The 23,621-nt window shown below is 42.6% G+C and overlaps 1 protein-coding gene across 1 annotated transcript in view; it reads right to left on the minus strand.

Annotated features, from left to right (window-relative positions):
* The window catches only part of ELP3 (elongator acetyltransferase complex subunit 3), a 137,040-nt gene that overhangs the window by 72,374 nt on the left and 41,045 nt on the right, over positions 1 to 23,621 (minus strand). The window contains exons 8-10 of the mRNA XM_055428088.2: positions 15,360 to 15,521; positions 11,836 to 11,962; positions 976 to 1,169 (exon numbers count right to left, since the gene is read on the minus strand). Coding sequence (XP_055284063.1) covers positions 976 to 1,169; positions 11,836 to 11,962; positions 15,360 to 15,521 — 483 coding nt within the window. The remainder of the gene's footprint in view (positions 1 to 975; positions 1,170 to 11,835; positions 11,963 to 15,359; positions 15,522 to 23,621) is intronic.

The following is a 23,621-nucleotide window of genomic DNA, read 5'->3' on the forward strand; positions in this document are numbered from 1 at the left end:
TTGAAGCTGAAGCTCTAATACTTGGGCCACCTGATGCAAAGTACTGACTCATAGGAAAAGACCCTGATGCTGGGAAGGATTGAAGGCAGGAGGAGAAGGGGACAACAGAAGATGAGATGGTTGGATGGCATCACCAACTCAATGGACATGAGTTTGAACAAGCTATGGAAGTTAGTGATGGGTAGGGAGGCCTGGCGTGCTGCAGTCCATGGGGTCACAAAGACTCGGACAAGACTGAGCGAATGAAGTGAACTAAACTTCCACTGCAGGGGGCATGGTTCTGATCCCTGATCAGGGAACTAAGATCCCGCATGCCTCACAGCATAGACAAGAAAAAAAAAACAACAAAAAAACCATGATTGTAAACGAGATCTCAGATTCTCTCTCCTAGAAAAAACAGTTCAGATGATTTCCTTCATGCCAACAGAAATAGATCACTCTTTCTCCATACTTACATTAATATCAGTGAAGAATGCCTGTTGCTACTCTTTCAGAGGCTCTAGAACCGGGATAACACACACATGGCCATGGTGTGTCCTCTCACACTCACTATAGGATCTGGGTTGGAGCAGATCCGGAAGAGGAAACACTGATTGAGATCACAGGCTCCTGCAACGCCACACTGCTGACCATCACCCTCCATCCATCTCCGGGCTCATGAATGAATGGAGGGATGAACACATGGATACACATGACACCAGCAAAGCAGCTTGGACACCTGTCTTATCCCCAACCCCTCTGTCTACAGAGAGCATTCCTGATGTCCCATCTGTTCCCAGACCCTCTGTCTACAGAGAGCATTTCTGATGTCCCATCTGTTCCCAGACCCTCCGTCTACAGAGAGCATTCCTGGTGTCCCATTTGTAACGAAAAAAAATTCAAACCCATCAATTTTCAATGACACAGTTCTCATTAGAAACTGTGGATAGACAGACTTGTCACTGGTGACTGCTGGCATGAGAGGTAACACACTACCTCTGCACGCGGTACACTCGAGTCCAGGGGGGTACAAGGGCCAGGATCCGGGCCACCAATTCAATCAGGTCACTGGGGGAATAACTCTTGTATCTTCCTGACTTCCACAGCTCATAGAGCCCTGTCCCACGAATCACCAGGGTGGGGTAGAGTTTCAAACCATCGGGACGGAAAGCTGGGTTCTCGAAAAACTCCTGTGGAGAGAGAAGATGAGCTCCATTAGTTATATGGAGATTACCCATGGTGAAGCTTCCATCCTAGGCCGACTTCTCTCATACACCCGCCTGGTTCCTAGACTACTTTCCATCAAGTGAGGGGAAACAGAACAGAAACTCACTGTTTTTACAGTCTCACGGGAGCAAGACACTTGGGCGCTGGATGCCGGAGCCCCGGCTGACCCAGCTCCTGGCCACCGCTGCGGTGTCATCACCTGCCAGCCTCCCCACCTTGCCTTCTGGCCGTGGCAAAGGCCATTCCCTCTGCCTGGAAATCCTATCAGGTTTTCTTCATCTAGCTCACCTTCAGGTCTCAGTCTGAATGCCAATTCTTCTGACCTTCAAATACAAGTTGCTTCACTTAAATTTTTTTTTGGGGGGGTGAATTCTGTATTATTGCTTTCTTAACATTGTCACTGATGATTCATCTGATGCCTGCCTTCGCCTCCAGACCGTATCCTCCCTTAATAATGGAATATATGTAAAAGTGACACAGATCATTATCTGGGCTGCAAACCCTACAATGCTTCCCGTGTGGCCCTCTGCAGAGAAAGTAAGCTGACCCCTGGGTATGACTGTGCTGCTCTCAGGCCAACGGGCGCCGTTCCTAACCCAGAAGACACACACAGCCCATCTGTCACCTGGATGCTGAGCGATATGGCTAATTCATCTCCTTTGACACAGTCATTTCCTGCACTGTATCACCCCAGCTGGCTTATTTCTTTACTTGGGATGAAGCAAGGAGACATCAAGCCTTCTCCTTTCTATGTTTCTGCACCGCAAATTTGCTCTTATCGAGATTCCACTTGACATGTGATGGAGGAATTAAAGTGGATTCATATAGTTCCCTCTCACCCCGACCCGGCATTAGTATCTAAATGGCCAGAGTACTGTATCTTGTGAATGGAGTAAATGCTTTCTATCTTGTGCTGTTATTACTCCAGAGCTTTCCATTGTGTAACTTGCTTTCCAAAGAGATAGAACTACTGAGTGTTCGATCTCTATCATTGATTCCTATTATCATCTTAAATGCTGTAATCTTTGTGAACCACTGGCTCTGAGGCACAGTCTGCTGTAACTGCGTGTAACTTTCCCTGTAACATTTATATTTTAAAGAGTCATCCAGTCTTTAATAAATATTCTTTTGCCATCCACAAAGAGTATGTATGCAAGTCACTCTCCCCTAGTCTGCATCCATACGGGGAACATAGGATTTCAGCAAAGTACTTCTGGCTACTTGCATAATAAATTTAGGAGATATAAGGGCTGATATTATCCTTTCATAAGAATGATGATAGGTGGAATTGGTGCAGGATTTCTGGTTAAACACAGAGAACTGAAATATGTGTTTCTTTCCTTTCCTTCCAAAATCACACTAAAATAACAGGAAATAATTTTTTTAAAAGCATAAACCCAGAGGAACAAAGGGAAGATCAGATGAGAGAGGAGGAGGAATAAGTGATGGCAGTAAATTTCTGGGAGACAGAAAATGGAAGATTGGTAAAAGACCAGAAATGAAGAAAACTGCAAACGATCTGCAAAGGAGGACACAGGTGAAAGGGCAGCTCAGTCACACAGGAGTCCCAGGAAGGCCCGCAAATCAGAAACAGCAGGCCTCAGGCAGGAGGGAAGACAGCACTGGATCAAAGTCCTTTCACAGATTGATCTCTAATTCCCCTAATTCCTGAGTCCTTCTAAAGGCAGTCCCCTGCCCGTTTGTTCCCTGGAGAAACTAGAAAGCTGCTGGACTCTGAGATGCCAGGTGCAAAAGACGTGAGTGAGGATCAGAGCTTGAAAACAAGGAGGTTAAGTGAAAGCCAGCATGGGAAATGGTGGACCCCACCTTGCTCCCTGGACACTAGTCACCAGTTTGCTGTGACCTACACACACACCCCCCACAGCCCCAAGAGCAAGCTGGAGAGTTTGTCTCTGGATTAAATAAATGGTCCTAAATAAGAGTTCAGGGTACTAACATTTGGGAATCCCCTAAAGAAAGGAAGGCTGATTACGGTGAGGGATACCATCAACAAGCCACCAAGAGTTTGTGATCTGGTTTTTCAGCTCCTCACCTTTAAAGCATGACCATTTGGCTAATGATTACCAGATACTTGGGGGGAAGTCTGAAACAGGAAAGGTAGACCAAACAAAAAGAAACAGAGGAACTTGGAGGAAACAGAGGCATCACATGATGGAAAAATAAACCTTAAAAAAAACAAAGTATAATTCCTTTAGAGAGAGAAGATCTAGTACATCCATAAAGGGCTTCCCAGGTGGCAAAGAACTTGCCAATGTAGGAGACGCAAGAGACGTGGGTTTGTTTGATCCCTGGGTCAGAAAGATCCCCTAGAGAAGGAAATGACAACCCATACCAGTATTTTTGCCTGGAAAATTCCATGAATAGAGGAGCCTGCAGTGCTACAGTCCAGGGGGCCAAAAAGAGTTGGACATGATTGAGCGCGCATGCGCACACACACACAGACACACACACACACACACAAAACAAAGAGGATGCTAGAGAACTAAACAATAAGAATATAAGAAAGAACTCTTAGAAATTAAAACTATAACAAAAACATTTAATAGAAAAGTTGAAAGATAAAGTGAGGAAATAATAAGGAAGCAGAAAAAAAAAGACAAAAACAGAAAAGATATGAATATCAGATAATCAACCTGGGAGATCCAACATTTCTAATATGAGTTTTAGAAACAGAACACAGAAAATGAAACAGGAAAAAGTATCCCATGGTACAAAGAAATTTCTCAGATGATAAGAGTGGATCAAAATATAGCATGATTAATTAAAAAAAAAAAAAAACCTCTTAAGATACACCACTGTGATACATCACTTTCTCCAGAGTGAAAAAAAAAACCCAGGTTATATATACTGTAGTTTTTAAGGAATAAGGAATACAGTATTAGGAATAAGAATGACAATATGCTTCTTAGCAGCACTAGAAGAGCTACAAGACAATGGCGTAATGTGTTTTAAAAAAGAAAAAAAGGAGGGAAAATGGCTTTATAGAATTCTGTTAAGTGTGAAGGTAGAAGACAGAATAGAGACATTCTTGAACATGTAAAAGGCTTACTTTCCATGATGAACCCTTTCTTAGGAAGCTGCTGGAGAATGTGTTTTAGTAAAGGAAGTGTTGAAGTGTGAAGTGTTAGTTGTTCAGTCGTGTCTGCCTCTTTGCAACCCCATGAACTGTAGCCCTCCAGGCTCCTCTGTCCATGGGGATTCTCCAGGCAAGAGTACTGGAGAGGGTTGCCACTGTCTCCTCCAGGGGATCTTACCAACCCAGGGATCAAACCCGGGTCCCTGGCATTGCAGGCAGATTCTTTATCATCTGAGTCGTCAGGGAAGCCCAAGTAAAGGAATAAACCAATAAAAAGGATTAATTTGGCTTCCGATTCTGACTGTAGAGAGTGAGAAGAGGAGCCCTAAGGAAGACACCTGTGAGCTAGACAGAGAATTGCCAGTCCAGTTTGGAGCTGGAAGATTAAACGTCCAAGAGTTGTATCTTCAGCCTAAAAATGGAACTTAGAGTATCTGACAGGGTAGGCCAGTGACAGAGAAGCTTTAACACTGAACAGGCACATTTGAAGGTTACATGAACTTGGAGAACTAATAAGCAAGATAAAAGAAAAAAAAAAAAGATGATTTTATAGTTAACTGGAAGAAAAACAAAAAGTTACTTAAGAAAAGAAAGTAAATATGATATATTGGCTTCCCCAATGGCTCAGTGAGTAAAGAATCTATCTGCAATGCAGGAGACACAGGAGATGTGAGTTTGATCCCTGGCGGGGAAGATCCCCTGGAGAAGGAAATGGCAACCCACTCCAGTATTCTTGACTGGGAAATTCCATTGACAGGGGAGCCTGGCAGGCTACACTCCATGGGGTCACAGAGTCGGACAAGACTGAGAGACTAAGCACATGGCATATTACCTGGATCCATCTGAATAATAATAATTTATGTAAAAACTGTAATGCAACCATTGACTACTAAGGTAACTAAAATAGTGAGCTACAATATTGAGAGAACAGGAGGAGAGTTAAAATCATGAACCCTTTAACTCTCGTAACAGAAACACTTGGAACAATGGACTGATTCAAAATTGGGAAAGGGAACTTTTCATGCAAAGATGGGCACGATAAAGGACGGAAATGGTAAGGATCAAACAGAAGCAGAAGAGATTAAGTAAGAAGAGGTGCCAAGAATACACAGAACTATACAAAAAGGTCTTTATGACCTGGATAACCATAATGTGTGGTCACCCACTTAGGGCCAGACATCCTGGAATGTGAAGTCAAGTGGGCCTTAGGAAGCATTACTAGGAACAAAGCTAGTGGAGGTGATGGAATTCTAGCTGAGCCATTTCAAATCCTAAAAGAGGATGCTGTTAAAGTGCTGCACTCAACACACCAGTAAATTTGGAACACTCAGCAGTGGTTACAGGACTGGAAAAGGTCAGTTTTCATTCCAATCCCAAAGAAGGGCAATGCCAAAGAATGCTCAAACTACTGCACAGTTGCACTCACTTCACACTCTGGGAAGGTAATGCTCAAAGTCCTTCAAGCTAGGCTTTAACAGTACGTGAACCGAGAACTTCCGGATGTACAAATTGGGTTTAGAAAAGGCAGAGGAACTAGACATAAAATTGCCGGCATCCGTTGGATCATAGAAAAATGACAGAATTCCAGAAAAACATCTACCTCTGCTTTACTGACTACACTAAACCCTTTGACTGTGTGGATCACAACAAACTGTGGAAAATTCTTAAACAGATGGGAATACCAGACCACCTTACCTGCCTCCTGAGAAAGCTGCAGGCAGGTCAAGAAGCAACAGCTACAACTAGACATGAAACAATGGACTGGTTCCAAATTAGGAAAGGAGTATGTCAATGCTGTATATTATCACCTTGCTTATTTAACTCCTATGAGAGTACATCACGCAAAATGCCAGGATGGATGAATCACAAGCTAGAATCAAGATTGCTGGGAGAAATATCAATAACCTTCTGATATGCAGATGACACCACCCTAATGGCAGAAAGTGAAGAGGAACTAAAGAGCCTCTTGATGAAAGTGAAAGAGGAGAGTGAAAAAGTTGGCTTAAAACTCAACATTCAGAAAACTAAGATCATGGCATCCGGTCCCATCACTTCATGGCAAATAGATGGGGAAAAAATGGAAATGGTGACAGACTTTATTTTCTCCAAAATCACTGCAGATGTTGACTGTAGGCATAAAATTAAAAGATACTTGCTTCTTGGAAGAAAAGCTATGGCCAACCTAGACAGCATATTAGAAAGCAGAGACATTACTGGCAAAGGTCCATATAGTCAAAACTAAGGTTTTTCCAGTAGTCACGTATGGATGTGAGAGTTGGACCAAAAAGAAGGCTGAGCACCGAAGAATTGATTCTTTCAAACTGTGGTGCTGGAGAAGACACTTGAGAGTCCCTTGGACAGCAAGGGGATCAAACCGGTCAATCCTAAAAGAAATCAACGCTGAATATTCACTGGAAGGACTGATGATAAAGCTGAAGCTTCAATACTTTGGCCACCTGATGTGAAGTTCCAATTCATTGGAAAAGACCCTGATGCTGGGAAAGACTGAAGGTAGGAGGAGAAGGCGATGACAGAGGATGAGATGGTCGGATGGCATCACCGACTCCATGGACAGGAGTTTGAGCAAACTCCAGGAGTTGGTGATGGACAGAGAAGCCTGGTGTGCTACAGTCCACGGGGTTGCAAAGAGTCAGACACAACCGAGCGACCGAACAACAATAGTAGGACAAGAGATTCTCTCTGCTGACGCTCAGGGAAAGCGATCCAAACACGGAAGAAGGAAACACAGTGGTTAATATCAGGACCCCTGCCCCCACCACTAGGCTGCAACAGCTGAAAGTGGCAGAGGACTACTGCATTTCGATATGACCCCCTTAGGAGGTACTGGATTCTCAAATACTATTTAATAAGTTTACTAATTCCACTTATTTTATAAACTTAAAAATTAATAAACATCATTCTGCTGGCAATGTGAATGATACATTAGACAGGAACATAGCTGGTGGCCCTGTGACTTAGGTAAGAAGCTGTCTGCCTTTGCAGGGAGCTGACGAAAGCATGAAGCTACGGCAGTGGGGCTGAAGAAGGGGAAACAGCTTTAAAAGATGTTCAGAGGGAGTAACAGACAGGCCCTCCTGTTGGATTAGACCCAGAGCACAGGGAACAGTAACAGGAGCAGCAGCAGCAAAGATGTACTGAGCACTCACTCTGTGCCAGGCATTTTTCTAACTATGCCTTATCTCTGCCCATCTTCACAGCCACCCCATTTTAAAGAGGAGGAAACTAAGGAGCAAAGCGGTTCAAACAGTTTGCTACTAAGTGGTGGGGCCAGGATTCAAGCTCGCCCCAGTCTGGCTCTGGAGTCCAAATATTTTCTACTTCCTCCTGAATGATTCCTAAATGTCTAGCTTGGGAGAGTATGTGGATGGCGGGGCCACAAATAGTACAGGAAACAGAAGAGGAGGAAACCACTGGGGAATGGAGAAGTATGTCCATATTGGATACATTAAGTCTGAGTACGTGTAAGGCCTCTGGTGCCTGCTGAAGAGTATTCAGCGATTGGACTTAAGAGCTGAGGCTTAAGACTGCAGAGAAAATGAGATTCATTGAAGTGGAAGTGGTAAAATCGGGACAACAGAAGAAAGACACACATATATAAAAGACAGCAAAAGACAGAAGCCACATTTATGCAGTGAGGAGAAAAAGAAGATCTATGGGGTTGCACAGAGTCAGACACGACTGAAGCGACTTAGCAGCAGCAGCAGTAGCAGAAAAGAAATAGTCCTAGAGGTAAAAAAGGAGCCAGGAGGCAGCAGAGTCACAAAAGCCAGGGAGGTGAGAATTTAAGACTGGAGATAGTCCTGTGGGATCTACCTTCCCCGACCAGGGATCTAACTTGCATTCCTTGCACTGGAAGGTGGATTCTTAACCACTGGACCACCAGGAAAATCCCTGGAGATAGTCTCTAACAATAAGAAATGCTAAGGTTGGATAAAATGTCAGCAGAGAAGTAGCCTTTGGATTTGGAGATTAGCAAGTATATTACAATGTTTGAGGGAAGACTGTGTATGTCTCTGTTGGCAGGGGAGGGCCTGCCAAACTATAACTTGATCACTTTGTTTTTTGGAAACAACTCAGTGGGAGTGTGGGCAACTTCTGAGAGTCAAAAAGGTGGGCAAACATGGATGGACTTTGAAAGACTTCCCATGACTGAGAGAAGTTTCTGGAGATAAACTTTTCCTCAAGAGAAACCGACACTTTCTTAGTGACACTTAGCTGAAATGCTAAGCATTTTCAGCACCCTGAACTTGCATATCCAAAAGCAGTCTAATTTTAAAAGAATAAAAGACCGAAACAACTAAAAGTTATTATGAGTAATAAATGATACAACATTTTTTAGTCCTATCTGAGGACAGGTGGAAAGGGTGAAGTTAATGCTCGGAGGATAAAGTCCTGTTAAACATCCTCCATCACAACCAGGATTTTCAGCTTTATAAGGACAAAGAAAACTTCATTCCAAAAGGAAATTTGAGTTACTGGACAATATAAGTAAATGCTATTTATCACACACAGCTTTGACCAGCTCTGCACCCATCACCAGATGAGAGTGTGAATCTACAGTGAACAGATGCAAATGACCACTTCTGCTCTCAGTGACTCAGAATTAACCTAAGCAACAAGGTGTGAGAGCAAGGCCCATTTGTAACTAAGGTGCACAGCACGCAGCCCTAGAGATACTGTGGCTGCAATACCTCAGTGGCTGCAGATGCTCTATGGATGCACCAGGCAAGGCTGCCTTGTCCTCCAGAGTGGTAACATTTTATAGACTTCTACAATGATTACAAGTAGACCCCTTAGCAACGCTTCCAATGGATAAAACACATTAAGGGAACTACCTGTGGGCTGCTGACGTGACAATAAAAGTAGAGGAGGAAGAAGGTCTTCAAGTGTAAAATACGCTGCCTACTAGTTCAGAAAATCTCTAGAAAACAAGATTTCCTAGACAAAACCCAGTTTTTTTCAATTAATAAACCTTTTATTGAAATATATCTTAGTATGGAAAAGTACACAAATCACAAGTGTACACCTTGATAGATTTTTAAACATTTAATTGAAGGATAACTGTTTTACAATACTGTGTTGGTTTCTGCCGTATGTCAACACGAATCAGCCATAGGTATACATATGTCCCTTCCCTCTTGAAGACAGATTTTTCCAAATCATGTAACCAGCACCCACATGCTCAAGTTAAGAAAAGGCACATTATCAAAACCTCAGAAGCCTACCACATGTCCATTTCCAGTTACAGTTCCACCCAAAGCTTCTGAACCTCACATTAATAGAATTATATGTTAGGATGTCTTTTGGATCTGGTTTCCTTTGCTCAATATTATGTTGAATAGAATCAGCCACGTTGTTGCATGAAGCCATAATTAATTTAGTCTTATTGCTTTATGTATTTCATTGTTTGACTATACCACAACTTATTTATGTATTCGACTTTAATGGACACCTGGGGTGTTTTCAATCTGATGATAACTACCCTCAGAAATCTGTGACTGTGTTTTGGTAAATACATGTGCACATTTCTGTTGGGTAAACGTGAGGAAGTAGAATTGCTGGGTCATGGAGTAAGTGTATGTTTGCTTTTAGTAGATACTATCAAACAGCTTTCTAATCTGATGTACCAATCTATATTCCCATGAAGAGTGAATGAGAGTTCTAGTTGCTTCACACTCTTATCAATACTTGACATTGTCTTTTTTCATTTTCACTACTCTGATGAGTATACAGTAGCCATGCATTGTAGTTTTAAATTTCATTTCTTTGAAGATAAATGACTTAGAGAACTTTTGAACAGTTATTGAGCAGCTGAACATCTTATTTGTGAAGTGCTTGTTCAAGGTTTTTTTTTCCCCCATTCTATTAGGGTGTCTATCTTTTTTAAAAAATTGATTTGTAAAAATATTTATGATAATCTATAGATTGATTTTTCAGATGATTTTTTTCTAGAGAGAAATCTGATTTCTCATTTTAGCTCTATTGTGTTATTCATCTGCTGGGATGCAGTTAGAAAAGGCATACAGTCTACTCATATTCCCTGTGGGTTTCTTTGAAAAGATTGTAAACAAGAAGATAAATCTGTTTACAGGGAGGGCTGTCTTTGCAATGTTATTTCTGAACTATTCTTTCTTTTAAAGACACTAAGAAAATAAATTGTGAGACTCAGTTATTTGCTATTACTTTACATTTTTTTTTCCCCAAGGGCACTTAAAGTTATGACCTCTGGCTATATCACTAGCCCGCCCAGAAGCTGTGCTAAAGAAATGTATGTTTCAGGTGCCTTTTAGGCTAATAGTCTGAGTACCCAGCTAATACTACTGAGGGGAAGATATGACTCAAAATCTATTACATAGTCAATATGAGGGAATTCGTAACATCTATGAACATCTGTGAATTAATGCTGTCTTATAAAACAGACCTTTAGTTGTATTTCATTTGCTTGGAAATAATAAAAACAAACTTTCTGAAAGTAAAGAGAGAACGTCATGATGAATTCTACCGTTCTAATAACAGAGCATAAAAGTCTTTTTTGCTGATGAAATAACTTGATTAACATTTTCATCCTCTTCTCTAAAAGGATATCCCTAAGCTACTTTCCTATTTGAGAATCTGAAGGAAGAAAGTTTTGACCAATCTCAAGCTAACATGGATCAAGCTAACATGTGATAGAGTAAAAACAAAGGATTTCCCTGGGGGTACAGTGGATAAGAATCCACCTGCCAATGCAGGGGACATGGGTTTGATCCCTGGTCAGAGAAGACTTCACATACTGCAGGCAACTGGAGACTGGGCACCTCAACTACTAAGCCCAAGCTCTGGAGCTTGTGAGATGCAACTACTGAAGCCTATAGAGCCCGAGCTCCACAGTATGAGAAGCCATCACAATGAGAGCCCGTGCATCACAACGAAGAGGAGCCCCCCCGTCCCAGCAACCAGAGAAAGCCCGAGTGCAGCGGTGAACACCCAGCGTGACCAAAAATAAAGTAATAAATTATTTTTTTAAAAGCAAACAAACCCCAGAATTAGGTATTAAAATTCAAAGAACAAAAAGGCTAGAAGAAAACAGAATAGTTTCTTTCACTGTTTAGGGAAATCCTGAAAAAGAAAGGCAGTTCTAAGCTTAGAAGCATCTTAAGAAATCACTAAATAAATAAGTAAACAGGAAAGCTTTGACAACAGAAACAAAAGTAAAAGACCAAGAATAGTGTTGGGAAAATATTTTTAACAAATTGCCTAGAAAGTTCATATAATTAACATTAAAAAAATTCATATTCAGTGGAGGAATCAGTCAAAGAACAAAAACACACAATTCCCAAAAGATGGAAGAATTACTGGATACGTGTATACATATGGCTGAGTCCCTATGCTATCCACCTGAAACTATCTCAACATTGTTAATCGGCTACACTCCAACACAAAGTAAAATGTTAAAAAAAGAAAAAAAGCAGAGAGGGTAGAAGCAGCACGCAGAGGCATTCTCAAGCAGCTTGGTTTGGGTTAACACTTACTGTAAACTGTTCAATGTCTCTCTCCAGTCCCACGTTCGGCAGATCAGGCATCATATGAGCCACCACTTTGAAGCCAGAATCTTTGGCCAGGTGGAAGGACTCGCACACTGCCTTCACCGTATGGCCCCTGAAGAAAGAAAACTCACTACCTGTTACACAAATAAGCAGGCAAGAAGGTGAGCAGCAGCAACAGAGGGAAACAAAGTCTGACACAGGTAACAGTAGCTCTGGAATGAAGAATATGGTTGGGGAAAAGGAAATCTTAGAAAGTCATCTTCACATCTCTGCTTCTAAGAAGGCCTGGAGAAAGATAATTTTACTTCTAAGATAGTTCTCAGAAATTCCCTTAGGTACCTCCTCAAAGTTCTGACAGCAAGTGACTGAGGTCATAAGAATTAATATGGTGGTGGTTGAGTCGCTTTGTTGTGTCCTACTCTTGTGACCCGAAGGACTATAGCCCACTAGGCTCCTCTATCCGAGGGGATTCTCCAGGTGAGAACACTGGAGTGGGTTGCCATTTCCTTCTCCAGGGGATCTTCTCAATCCAGGGATCGAACCTGGGTCTTCTGCATTGCAGGCAGATTCTTTACTGACTGAGCCAGTAGGGAAGAAGAATTAACATCCACTAAAATTACCTGGTTTAGCATTATGGGCCAAAATAAGTCTGCTGATATAAATACCTAGGTTAGAAACAGCAATAGTGAGATCAGAGCCTTACAGGAACAGGATCTCATTAAGCCCTTTCTTTAAAAAATACTTATTACAAATAATTTCTTTGAGAGAAAGAAAGGGATGAAGGGAAAGGCGGGCAGAGAGAGACAGATTCATCAATATGCAGAGTACATTTCATTCTGGTGGGCTGGCAGGTCCTTATTGGAGCCAGCTGGATAAGTCAGCTTAACATTCTAGCGCAACATTCAAGTAAGACACAAGCCCTATTAATAGTTTGGGGCTATTAGAAACTGAAGCCCACAGGGCTCTCACCAGAAAGACCTTCCCATTCACCACCAAAAACTCCTAGAAACTGTGGACCCCAGCCCACTCTCTGAAGGTTCCTATTTATTTCCATGGCTTCACTCTCTGATCTCTTTTTGCTAACAACTTCTCAATTTCCATGGCTGGGTCAGGCCTCTCCTCTGACACCACGCCCAAATACCCAATACTCTACTGTTGCACTGTACAATACTGTAGTCTTGAGGCACACATGGTTTTTCAAGTTCATCTTGAAACTGATCCAAATCAGTAATTCAGTTCCTTGGCTGTGCTGTCACAGTGGACAACGTGGGTTCCAAACATTTCAGTCACTGTGGAATGTTCTGCTGGACAGCCTGGCTCTAAAGCAAACCTTCAACTGGTTGTTCCACCAGTGTGGAAGGGTCTAAAGCCTAGTGTTTCACAATGAAACTCGGCTTGCCTACCAGCCTCTCTCCTTCCCATTCTCTCTCACCCTCATTCCCATTCGGTCACCATACACTGCTTTCAGGACATCACCTCCTGCTTGAATTACTGCAACAGCCTCTGAACTGGCCTTCCTTCCATCTTCTGAGTCCACCCTCACACTGTAATCCCTGAAAAGCGATGTTTCTAAAATGCGGATATGGGGACTTCCCTGGGGTCCAGTGGTTTAAGACTTCCAGTTTCCTCTGCAGGGGGCAGGGGTTCGATCCCTGGTAGGGAAATTTAAGATCCCACATGCCATGTGGTGTGGCCAAAAATAAATAAATAAATAAAATGCAGATATGCCTTGATCACAAATTAGCTGGCCTTGGGTTAAAGTCTAAGCCCACTGGGCCAACTTCTAAGGCTCTGGTCCCTCTGCTGACCCTTTCAGCCTCACCTCTGACCATGCTCCCACCTCATGCTCCACACTCCACCAAACAAAATCATTCCAAAATCCCAAAACGTGCCATTATGTGCTTCTGCTCTCAGGAGCTTGCTTGTACTTTTCTTTCAACCTGAAACAGTCTTCCTCTTCCCCACCTGACTAACTCAGACTCTTCCTGTGAGTCTCAGCTTCCACGTCATTTTCTTCAGGAAGCTTCTCTGATCTCCGAGAAACTCCATTCCCAAGGTACCCCTCCAGCACAGCCTTGGTTATTACTGCAGGAGCCCTACCAGTGTTTCTGGCTCAGGCCTTCCCCAACAAGACTGCATCCTATTCACTTATTCATGTTGCTTTCTCTCAAGCCTGATATCCATCAGACTCTTCCTGTGCACAAAAATATTTTGGAGATCTCTATTACCTTTAAGGGGCTTCCCTGGTGGCTCAGTGGTAAAGAATCTAGTTGCCAATGCAGGAGACGTGGGTTCAATTCCTGGGTTGGGAAGATTCCTTGGACGGTGAAAAGGCAACCCACTCTAGTATTCTTGCCTGAGAAATTTCATGGATAGAGAAGCCTGGAGGGGCTACAGTCTATGGGGTCGCAAAGAGTCGGACACAACATATCGACTAAATTACAACAACAAATTACCTTAAGGGGAGCATCCGCCTTCCTTAGCCTGGAACTCTTCTTGGTTGCTTCTAAGATGCTGACCCATGTGTTTCCCTGATTTCCCTTTGCTTCCTTCTCCAATCACAACCCTCCATCATGTCTATCTAGCTCCTACTAAAGTGAAGTAGCCTTTAAGGTCCAACTCAACACACACCTACTCCTGAAACTTGTTTTTATTTCTGGACAGAAAAGAACTTCATATTGGCTCTGTCAGTTCTTACTCCTTCCTTCCTTAGACTCTCACATTTCTCAGAGTTTATACCCATCATCTCACCAGCCTGTCTTTCAGTACCCTGCCAGTTGGCACTTGCTTCATAAAAACTAACCTGTTAGATCTCACCTGGGCTTATTTGTTTATGAACTGATCGACTGTGTTGGGTCTCAGTGGTGGCACACGGAATCTTTGCTGCAGTGCGCAGGCTCCAGGGCACGTGGGCTCTATAGTTTGTGGTGTACTGGCTCTCCAGTTGAGGCACATGTGGGTGCCTCCAGCCAGCCACGTGTGGGTGTGTGGGTTGAGGTGCATCTCCAATCCATGCAGTTGAGGTGCATGGGCTCAGTAATTGTGGCACACAGGCTTGGTTACCCTGCAGCATGTGGGGTCTTAGTTAACGATGACCATCACCCAGCAATCAAACCTGTGTCCCCCACATTGACAGGAGAATTCTCAACCACTGGACCACTATGGAAGTCCCCCTGGCTTCCTTCTTGTTCAAACCCTTTTCTCTGTTCCTAGTCTCCTTGGCCTTCTCTCCTGCTTTATTTAAACTATTGACTTTGAGCCCTGCCTTTGCTTTCTGTACAGGAAAGGCTATTTATGGATAGGAAGAGAGATGAAGATGATGTTTATAGGCTACTGGAAAAGAGTCAGCACAGAAAGGCTGAAAGTCAAGGAAGGAGGAGATGGGGTTCGGAGCATGGACAGAAAAATGAACAGGAGGAATACCTAGACCCCTCGCTCTCAGATGGGTAGGAACATCGATCTGATAGGGGAAGAGGAAGGCTTGTGCAAGACCACCTGTGCCATCGTACCGGTTGGTGTCTCTGGCCACATCCTCATAGACACTCTGCACCCCAATCTCCAGCCTCGTGCAGCCGTAGGTCAGCATGTCACTGAGGTGCCGCTTCATGCAGTAATCTGGCCTGGTCTCAATAGTAATTCCGATGCACTTCGTGAGGCTTCTCTCAGAATACCTATAGAGCAAACAGAAAAGTAATAGCCTGCCAAAACTTCAGGACGTTGGCTCTCATTTCATGGATGTCTTCCCCTTGTCCTCCCGGATCCAACCCAGTGGTTGAGAGCACCGGCTCTCGGGTCAGGCTGAGTTCAAATCCTGGTTCTGCTACTTTTTAACTATGCAACCAGGAACATGATTAACCTCCTTGTGCTTCAGTTTCAGCATCGGCAAAATGAGGATAATAGCAGCTACGCCTCATGGGACAGATGTGCCTGAGCTGGCACACAGTGTACAGTTATCATCATCACCATCACCATTATGTTCCTTCAGTGTGCAGCAGCCATAATCTCCTTGAAAAGCAGGGGTTTCAACTGTGAAAACCCTAATTTTCAGTTCTTAGCAACGATTTTTCATGTAAGCGAAGACCATCTGCATCATTTATTTCCTACTCCATGTTTTAGAGTCATGTTAAATGAAGGAAAACAAAAGAAGGGGGAGGAAAGGGTATGCATAATGATCATAATGATCACAGGAATAATTCAGGTGAAATGTCTTCCACACACACACACACGTCTTTTTGTCAAGCCTATGAATCTCAGTGATGACTTATAAAATTAGGAGTCATTTTTCTCTTTCACTAAAACCAGGTATCAGAGTGGTGAGTACCACTTGAGATTCAAGCTGTTTTGAGTTAATAGCCTTAATGCTGGCCAGAAACCCAGAAAAATGAAAATGACTCGCTAAGGGGAATGCTGGTGTTAGGGAATAGGAAAGTCTTACCTACAAAAGCCATTGTGGCCAAGCGCTGCACTGAACATGCCACATGCAGTGAAGGCTCTCATCAGCTCTGTGGAGTGCGTTTTATTATCCCTATTTTGCAGGTTAAGAAACTGAAGTTCCTAACGTGATCAAATGGGAGAAGGGAATGGCACCCCACTCCAGTACTCTTGCCTGGAAAATCCCATGCTCGGAGGAGCCTGGTAGGCTACAGTTCATGGGGTCACGAAGAGTCCAACACGACTGAGCGACTTCACTTTCACTTTTCACTTTCATGCATCGGAGAAGGAAATGGCAACCCTCGCCAATGTTCTTGCCTGGAGAATCCCAGGGATGGGGGAGACTCGCGGGTTATAGTCCATTGGGTCACACAGGGCTGAAGATGACTGAGCGACTAACACCTCATTTCACACTTTGTCCAAGAATACAGAGCTCATAAAAACTAAGTCAAGACTTGAAGGTAGGATTTTGACAAGGTCAAAAATCCTTGTTCTGTTTCACTCTATCACACAGATTTGGACAATTCAGCATGGGATATCAGATCTGTCTCTTCAATTTCTGGGCTTCCCTTGTGGCTCAGCTGGTAAAGAATCTGCCTGCAATGCAGAAGACCTGGGTTTAATTCCTGGGTTGGGAAGATCCCCTGGACAAGGGAAAGGCTACCCACTCCAGTATTCTGGCCTGGAGAAATTCCATGGACTGTATAGTCCATGGAGTCGCATAGAGTTGGATACAAGTGAAAATGAGTGACTTTCACTTCACATTTCAACTTCTAGAATGAAATAATTCTTCCAAATGCCTTTCTACAACTGTCTTAATTCTTCGGGGACGGTTGCTGCTGCTACTGCTAAGTCACTTCAGTCGTGTCCGACTCTGTGTGACCCCATAGACGGCAGCCCACCAGGCTCCCCTGTCCCTGGGATTCTCTAGGCAAGAACACTGGAGTGGATTGCCATTTCCTTCTCCAATGTGTGACAGTGAAAAGTGAAAGTGAAGTCACTTAGTCACGTCTGACTCGTAGCGACCCCATGGACTGCAGCCTACCAGGCTCCTCCATCCATGGGATTTTCTAGGCAAGAGTACTGGAGTGGCTTGCCATTGCCTTCTCCAAATAATAATTATTAAAGTAGTTAAGAATCAGTGAACTGAAGAACTGACTCAAGTCTTTCACCCTATGATGTATTCCTGAAGTTTTATATAGGATTACCAGAGACAGCAAGAACTAGTCCACAGTTACCAAACAATGAATTGTAAGACAAAAAAGGGCACAGATCTTATCAAATCTTGCTTCTGACAGGATACTACATCAACTGGCTTCTCAGAGACAATCGGCCCAGAAAGTCACAGGTCTTTCTAATAAGTGAGTCCTAAGGCATGCAGGAACAGAAGTATACACTGCCACAGGATACACGTAACTCACACTCAAACATCAATTATCGTGTCTGGAGAAAACCATTATTTTAAAAAACTGAAACACTAATGTATTATGGAGAAAGCATACTGCATGAAGGTTGACTGAAAAAACCCATGAAGCAGAAAACTCTAAATGAATATATTTCACAAAGTAAGTGAGGACACCTTACAGTCAGACATTCCAAAATTGTACGCCTCTAGTTACTGACATTTTTTACAAAACCCACAATATTTCCGAGAAGGATGCCATTAAGTTAGCAAGCTTGGCAGCACAATAGTACCTTGTGTTCCCGGGACAATGAGAGGACAGGCAACTGTGCAGATGGAATATGTCTGCAGGAAAGAGAACTAAACCCACAGAACCTCTCTGCCATGTCGATCCTCAAAGGCCCAAGCGAGACTGATAGAGAAGGCTGCTGCGAGGATGATAAGGTCTCTTCAGAAGTAATCAGAATATAGCCTAGGACACACAGGCAAACCTTATCCTCAAACAATAACTTGCCGCCAAGTCTTTCCTCTAGGGGAAAATTTCCAATACCTTTAGCAGCAGCAGAAATGAAGGGGTAAGAAATAACTTGCTTTTAAAAGCCAATATTTTTTGTCAGTTCCTGCCATACAACAACATGAGTCAGCCATATGTATACATATCTCTCTCCCTCTTGAGCCTCCCTCCCCCCATCCAGCTCACCCTCTAGGTCCTTCTGGAGCACTGAGCTGAGCTCCCTGTGCTGTCCAGCAGCTTCCCACTAGCTATCTGTATTACACGGCAGTGCCCATCCTTCAGTCCCAGTGTCTCAATTCATCCCACTCCCTTACCCATGCCCACAAGTCCGTTGCCTATGTCCACATCTCTATGCCTGCCCTGCAAATAGGTTCATCTATACCATTTTTCTAGAGTCCACATACATGTGTTAGTACACAAAAAAAGGCAGTCAACTAATCTAAGCAAAATACCTGAGCTGGGATTGTACGGCTGATATAACACCCTACGTCATTTAAACAGCCATCCAACAGTACAGCTCTTCTTTACTACCAAGTTCAACTGCCATACCTTTAGGGAGCAGGGACAGGCAGTGGACTTCCTAAGTTCTTGGGCAATTAGGAGATACCGAATTTTCCAACCCTGACCATGAGCTTCTAAGAGACAATATCAGAACCTGAACTCTGGCTTTCTGATTCCAACTCCGCTTCTCTTTCTGTGACGATATAGGGTCATCTAAATAAGCCTAAACTCCACCATCATGGGGCTATGCTGATCTGGCTTCCCAGGTAGTGCCAGTGGTAAAGAACCCACCTGCCAATGTATGAGACACAGCTTTGATCCCCAGGTTGAAAAAGCCCCTGGAGGTGGGCATGGCAACCCACTCCAGTATTCTTTCCTAGAGAATCCCACAGACAGAGGAGCCTGGCGGGCTAGTCCATAGGGTCACAAAGAGTCTGACACAACTGAAGCAATTTAGCATGCATGCACACTTCTTTGCATGCTGTAGGAGTGACATCAACTAGAAAAGATGCTAATGTTCTCTGTGAAGCTAACTTAAGCCAACAACTTATGCTGATGGCATTTTTTTAAAACTGGGAGGTGGTGGTGGGAGGGGAATGGGACAGTAACCTGGGAACATCAAAGCACATAAAAACCAGATGCTACCAGCCTTCAAAACAAAGCTCAAATACATTTCTCCTGTCATGACCTCTTCCCATTGCTGCTTGGTAACTCTGTGCTCCCACTGCGAAATACCTTGCCCACACTCTGTATGGAGTTTGTCTCCTTATTTGTGGATATGCCTGTTTGTCCATCTAGACAGGAAGCTCCTGGAAGGCAGTAGGCTCATAAATGTTTAGAGGTAAGGCCTTCAGCTCTGAAAACTCTCCTTCAATATAAAAAAGAAAAAATACACGTATGGAGAATGAGGAAATGAATGAGGCAAAGCTAAAGACACACGCTGAAGGAGGCCTCTCGTGACTCCGATGGCCTCCAGCTAATTCGACTGGTTACCGGTCCCCTCTGGGAACAGGTTAATGTTCCCAAACAGTTAACACTAAAAATTGCTACAGCCTAGACCAGGTAACGGAGAAGGCAATGGCAAGCCACTCCAGTACTCTTGCCTAGAAAATCCCATGGATGGAGGAGCCTGGTAGGCTGCAGTCTGTGGGGTCGCTAAGGGTCGGTCACGACTGAGCGACTTCACTTTCACTCTTCACTTTCACACATTGGAGGAGGAAATGGCAACCCACTCCAGTGTTCTTGCCTGGAGAATCCCAGGGACGGGGAAGCCTGGTGGGCTGCCGTCTATGGGGTCGCACAGAGTCAGACACGACTGAAGTGACTTAGCAGCAGCATCAGCAGCAGCAGACCAGGTAATCTACAGAAAGTAAAGACACAGTAGTCCTTTGTCCCAGGGATGCTCAACAGTCTAGCTGTAGGGCTAAGACACACAGCTAAAACCAAGAACCACTTAGGATCAAAGAGCCAGAAGTGGCAGATGTTGTAACTGGATAGAAATGATTTCTTGGAAAGCACACTTCTATTTCTGGAAGAAAATGACCTATACAAGTGGCATCTATTATTACTACTTACTGTCCCCTCACAATAAGGCCCCAACCAGCGGGACGCTGAAGGAAGATGATATGAAAGGTTCTTAATTATCTTTCGTAAACTGTTTCTGCTTCACTCCAAGAAGACTGTGGCATCAAAAACCATTTCTGATTGCTATTAATTTCCTGCCATCCTCTCTGAAACCTCTGTCATTAATGAAGTTGGAAGGCCCTTACTTTCGATTTCCTTGTAAAACCTCCCTAGAGGTTGAGGTCCAAATTCCTGAGAGGTTTAGGACCCTTTCCTATGTGGACATCCCTCTACCCCAAACCCAACCTGCTCAAACCAAACCACAAAGTAGATATTTATGGTGTGTAGATGAAATATGAACTTTCACTAGTCACAAGGTACAAACTCTCTTCCGCATCTGCAGTCCCAAAGTGAGTAAGCAGAATTTATAAACTTCTTTGGACAGCCAAAGGTTTGTTTGACTTGCCAAATAACATCTGGGGTTATTGGTGTAATTCCTCAGTGCATGTGCTTGGTTGCTCAGTCGTATCTGACTCTTTGCGACTCTATGGACTGTAGCCTGCCAGGCTCCCCTGTCCATGGGATTCTCCAGGCAAGAATACTGGAGTGGGTTGCCATTTACTCTTCCAGGAGACCTTCTCAACCCAGCGATAGTCTCCTGCATTGCAGGCAGATTCTTTACTGGGGAAGTCCCCCAATTCCTCAGAAGTACCACCGAAAACATTCTTTTTTGGGGAGTGAATATAATCATATCTGGAAAATATTGCAACAGAATTTTACATCCTGTATAATGCTGAGCTAATTATAGACTAGACTGGAGAATGGCTCAGTTGGATGTTTAAGGATTTATAAAATAACTTTTTCCTTCTGAGATGGTCAAGTTTGCTTTCTGGATATTGGCAGTTATGTTGGGAGGGTCTAATACATAACAAAACGTTCCGCTCAACACAAACCGAGGTATCAGAGAGAAGCAGAATTTCGATTTTTAAATGAGTACAACCTATGAGAAACTAACTTGGTAACACAGCTTAGAGAATAATCAGGGGCCTCTGCTCCCTCACCATGCTGGCTGACAAGGGTTAGGACACATGAAAAACAACCCGTAACATTTTGGGTTTTGACTCTTCCAACACCCAACAAGAGTGCTACTATTTTGTACAACTAGTCAGAATGCTGAAGAACCAACAGCAATAATACTATTAACAGAAAATTAAAAAACAATCAGGGTTATCACACATTCTTTCAACACTGTATTCACACTCAGATTTAAGGACTAGAATGTTATGTACATAGCCCTTAAATTTGAATGTGAATACAATATTGAAAGAATGTGTGGTAACCATGATTGCTTTTTTATTTACTATTAATAGCACATTATATACATAACATTATGCTTCCCTGGTAGCTCAGTGGTAAAGAATCTGCTTGCTATGCAGAAGACCCGGGTTTGATCCCTGGGTTGGGAGGATCCCCTGGAGGGAATGGCAACCCACTCCAGGATTCTTGCCTGGAGAATTCCATGGACAGAGGAGTCTGGTGGGCTACAGTCCATGCGTGGGGTTGCAAAGAGTTGGATACGACTGAGTGACTAATACACACACGTATACAAAACATTGTAGAAAAGCTGCCATTGTCAGAAAGTGACGGTTAGATGAAAGATAACCTCTCAATACATCTTTTAGATAAAAACCGTCATTCCAATAGAAATCCTTAAAGCACAGAATGTCACAGAAATCAGTAACTTTAGAGATAATCCAGTCTCACCTTCTCATTAATAACGTAGGATAACAATAGAAAATAAACCTGGAACCTATTATTACTGCACAGTTCTTCCCACTGCACTCACTGAACAATGTTTTCTAAGTATAGGGTTGGCCAAAAAGGTCTTTAGGTTTCTGAATGAACTTTTTGGCCAACCCAATATCTTCTCTTCTCAAGGCACTGTGTTTGATGTAAGAGATCCTTTCTTGTAAGAAGACATTCCGTATTAAAAGATACAGAAAAAAAATGCATTATATGAAACTAGACAATAATGGTACTCAGTATGACCACAACTCTTGGCTACTAAAAACCAAAGTGAGGAAGTAACTAAATTAGTAGCTGCAAATTCAATTGCAGCAAATGTGAACTGATTAAATACTCCAATTAAAGGCAGGCAATGTCAAAATGGATTAAAGAAACAAGACCCAACAACTGCAGACTGTTATCTATAAGAAACACATTTTCAACACAGGGATACATACAGGTGGAAAGTAAATGGATAGAAAAGTATGTATGTAACAGCCGTAATGGGAAACAACAGAAAAAGAGGAAACTTCAAGACCAGGAAGGACTTCTCATAATGATAAAAAAGTAAGTTCATAATCAAAGTTTAATCAAAGTTCACACACCAGGAAAACATACCAATCACACATGTGCATACACCTAGCAGATCTTCAAAATAAATGAAGTAGAAACCAATACAACTAAGGAGGCAAACAGATAATTCTTCAATCATAGCTGGAGATGTTACTCTTTGTCTCTCAGTAATTGACAGAACTACATAGGAAAAAAAAAATCCCCAAAGACCATAATACCACTATCTACCACCTCGACTTAATTGATATAATTTATAGAACATTACATCCAAAAACAGCAGAATATATCTTCTTTCAAATACAAAAAGTATGTTCACCAAGAGAGATCATATATGCTGAGCCACAAATAAGTCTCAATAAAAAACACTTTTAAGAAACTGAAATGGTACAAAATAAACCCTCTCTGACCAAAAGGGAATTAAATCAGAAATCAAGAAAAACTCCATGTTTTTGGAAACTTAGAAATTAAACAATCCATTTGTATATAATCCACAGGTAAAAATACAATTCCAGGAAACACTGTAAATTGAATAATAATTAAAATAGAACATATTAAAATTTGTGGGATTCAGCCAAAGCAGTGCTGATGGGAAAAACTTAAAGCTTTAAATGCATTAGAAAAGAAAAAAGGTCTATAGGACAGCTAGGTTTCTATACCTTATTTAAGCAAAGAAAAAGAAGAGTAAAGTAAACCTAAAGAAAGTAGGAGACGATATAAGACTAAAAGCAGAAATATATAAAGTAGAGAGAATAAACAAAATCAAAAGTTAATTCTTTGCAAAGAATAACAAAATTGATAAACCATAACTAGACTGATAGAGAAAAAAAGAAAGAACACAGATTATCTATATTAGGATTGAAGGAGGAGTGATCAATAACATCCTACAGATATTAAAAACAAAGTAAGGGAATGTTATGAACAACTTTATAGCAAAAAGCTTGACAACTTGGATAAAACAGTCAAATTCCTTGAAAAATACAACTTATGAAAATGGACACAGAT

Source organism: Moschus berezovskii, chromosome 7 (genome assembly GCF_049115385.1).
Source record: "Moschus berezovskii isolate FMDL1 chromosome 7, NW_MosBer_1.0, whole genome shotgun sequence".
Lineage (NCBI taxonomy): Eukaryota > Metazoa > Chordata > Mammalia > Artiodactyla > Moschidae > Moschus > Moschus berezovskii.